This window comes from Buceros rhinoceros, unplaced genomic scaffold (genome assembly GCF_000710305.1).
Source record: "Buceros rhinoceros silvestris isolate BGI_N320 unplaced genomic scaffold, ASM71030v1 scaffold28789, whole genome shotgun sequence".
Taxonomy (NCBI): Eukaryota; Metazoa; Chordata; class Aves; order Bucerotiformes; family Bucerotidae; genus Buceros; species Buceros rhinoceros.
In genome coordinates, this window is record NW_010431365.1 from 1 (window position 1) to 2916 (window position 2916).

Consider the following 2916-nt stretch of genomic DNA (forward strand, 5'->3'; position numbering starts at 1 on the left):
GCATCCTGCAGGAGGCGATGAGGATGAGCCCCGCTCACTCCTGGCGAGGGCCAGCAGCACGTACCCGGTGTGCGCAGGGCGGGACGGGACAGACACACAGCCCCGCTGCTGGCAGCCACCACCAGCCCCGGGCTGAGGAGGGGGATTGGGGTCCTGGAAGGACAAAACCTTTGCCAGCCCGAAGCGAGGGTAAAGCAGACGCACCTTCCCAGGCACCACCTCCCACAACTCACTGTTCCACCCAGCTGAGGAAATGGGCCCGGGAAGAGGAGATGGGGGAGGCCCTGTAAGAGCTGACTTTTATTCATGCTAATTCCTGAAGATTTACAGACACAAACAGTAACTCTTTTCTCAGCTGGAGACAGGACACATCCCCGCTGCCCCCCAGCCCAGCCGCTGCCCGGCTCAGCTCCTGAGGCCATGCGGCAGCCCCAGCACCGGTTTGGCGGCTGGGAACGGCGGGGAGTTCCACACCGCCGAGCTCGTGCGCTTGAAGTAGCGCGGTTTGCTTTTGTAGAAGATTTCCTCCAGCCTGGGGCTGGGGATCACCCCGAAGAGCATGTCAACGTCGGGAGGGTTGTAGTACTGCCGGATCACAGCCTGGCTGAGCTGATGAGGCCATGCGGCAGCCCCAGCACCGGTTTGGCGGCTGGGAACGGCGGGGAGTTCCACACCGCCGAGCTCGTGCGCTTGAAGTAGCGCGGTTTGCTTTTGTAGAAGATTTCCTCCAGCCTGGGGCTGGGGATCACCCCGAAGAGCATGTCAACGTCGGGAGGGTTGTAGTACTGCCGGATCACAGCCTGGCTGAGCTGACTCCCTGCAGGACAGGAGAGTAAATCGTCATTAGTTTCTTTAAGTGACGGTGCCGTGTGAGCTGTGGGCACGCAGGGTGTCCCTGCTCTCCTCATCTCATCACACTGGGACTGCAAACGGGAGAAATCCTGCCATGTCTGATGTTTCAGAGCACCTTGTTTAACCCTCCCGAGTCCCCACAGGTCCCGTGGAGGGTGGACACGGCGTGCGCCAGGCTGTGATGGGAACCATAGCGAAGTTTGGAAGAGACCAGGTTGCTCAGCTTTCCCTCCTGCAGACACCGCTCTCTTCCCACTTCTTTGCTCCCCTGGGGCAGATGGACCATGAAATCATGGAACGGGGTATTTCAGGAGAGCTGGTCTGAAACATGGCCCCCAACACCCGGCATTGCTGAGCTCGGTAAAGCCAGACGGTGCCAGGCAGGCCCGAGCTCTCATGTGGAATTGTTCCTGTCAAAGGGCACGAGCAGCTCGTGAAGGCATTTTCAGAGCATTCTTTCTTGTCACAAGATCCACAAGAGGCAGAGGAACCCCTGACCCCGCACTCCAGCCACTTCCACCTCATGTGGACTGGGGGGTAGTGGGCACGACCATCCACCAGCTCCAGCTACCCGCTGGAGCAAGGCTCCAGCAGGGCAGGCAGCGACCTGCTGGCACCTACCAGTGGCCCAGGCAGGGACGGGCTTGCGAGGCTCGCTTTCATCATCGGTGGAGTCATCGCTGTTCAGATCCATCCCGTAGTCATTCGGATTCTTCGGGGGGTGTGGAGTCATCTGGTAGGAGGTGCAGACGGGCGAGTTCTGCAAGACAAACGCGATTCCCCAGGCGCTGGATGCAGCAGCACTGCCATGCGTTGAGGCGCCTGTTGACCAAACATCCCCGTGTCCCACCTCTGGCTGAACCACAACCACAAAAACCAAAGTTCTGGGCCAAGCTCTGCCCTTGCACTGCCTTCTCCTGAGTCATCAGGCTGCTTCTCTCCCCAGGAACAAGGCACCGGGAGATGCACCCAAGACACGAGACTCAAGCAGAGCTCACCCAGAGCTGTGACCCCCTCAAAGGTGAGCAGTGTGCTGGCAACACTCAGCAGCCAGACCCCTGGGGCTGCTGAACACCCTTAAACCAGTTATACCCAGTAGGGAATACACATGTAACGGCTCAGGACAAACCAAATCACAATTTTTCCATCAACAGCCTGACTGGGAAGTGCAGCTGCTGGAGGAAAATGTAATGCTGCAAACTTCACCTCAAAACCTCTCTCTAGAGGGCTGGAAATGGTCCTTCTTCCCCAGCAGAGGCTGCCTGCACGGCTTTGTGTCCCTTAACATCCACTCTCGTCTCACCGGTTTGGCATTTAAAGATTAAACACGAAGCTTTGGAAGATGACGACCATCCACAGTGACAGCTCCAAGGCAGATCCACCCACCAGGCGACAGGACTTACTTCCTTCTCCTCCCTCTCCTTGCAGGGCTGTTCTTTAGCAGCCAGCGCCTCCTTCTGCAGGCGAGCGGCCTTTTCCTGCTGCTCTCGGAGCCTGAGCACGGCAGGAACAGACCGTTACTCCCAGGACCCCACAGGATACCCCCCATCCAGTGCCTGCTGCGTCCCCACTGCCTCCTGGCTCTTCGGGCGCTCCCCACCACGCTTCCCACGTTCCTGAGCCCGGAATCTCTTCTTGGCACCCTCGATGGTCCCGAGCCGCACTGACAGCGCAGAGCAGCTCGGCACTGTATGGGCCCTTCCCCAGCACCGTCTGTCCCTGTTCCTTTAAATTCCCCACACAGAATTCAGTACACAAACAGATATTCTCACCTTTCTGCCTGGATCCTCTCCTGCTCCCTCTTCCTCTCTCTCTCTGCAGCCAGCTGCTTCTCTCTCTCCTGCTCCGCAATCCTCCTGGCACGGTCCTGCTCCTCTTCCCTCCTCTTCTGCATTAGCTCCTTGTGCCGCCGTTCCTCCTCCTCCTGGAAAGCACAACAAGGCGATTTCTCGCCTCACGCTGTACGGAAGGAAGCGGCAGGACGCCCGATGTGGCCCATCCCCAGCTCCCGTCCCCTCAGAGCGGGGGAATGCTGAGGCTGGAGCGCCGGTGCACCAGCTCTCC

General features: G+C 59.2%; 1 protein-coding gene across 1 annotated transcript in view; it reads right to left on the reverse strand.

Moving 5' to 3' along the window:
- Nucleotides 1-593: 593 nt before the first annotated feature.
- The window catches only part of INCENP (inner centromere protein antigens 135/155kDa), a gene marked incomplete at its 5' end in the record, with an annotated part of 11336 nt that continues 9013 nt past the window's right edge, over nucleotides 594-2916 (reverse strand). The window contains 4 exons of the mRNA XM_010143416.1: nucleotides 594-817; nucleotides 1474-1612; nucleotides 2256-2346; nucleotides 2625-2776. Of these exons, the coding sequence (XP_010141718.1) occupies nucleotides 594-817; nucleotides 1474-1612; nucleotides 2256-2346; nucleotides 2625-2776 (606 nt within the window). The remainder of the gene's footprint in view (nucleotides 818-1473; nucleotides 1613-2255; nucleotides 2347-2624; nucleotides 2777-2916) is intronic.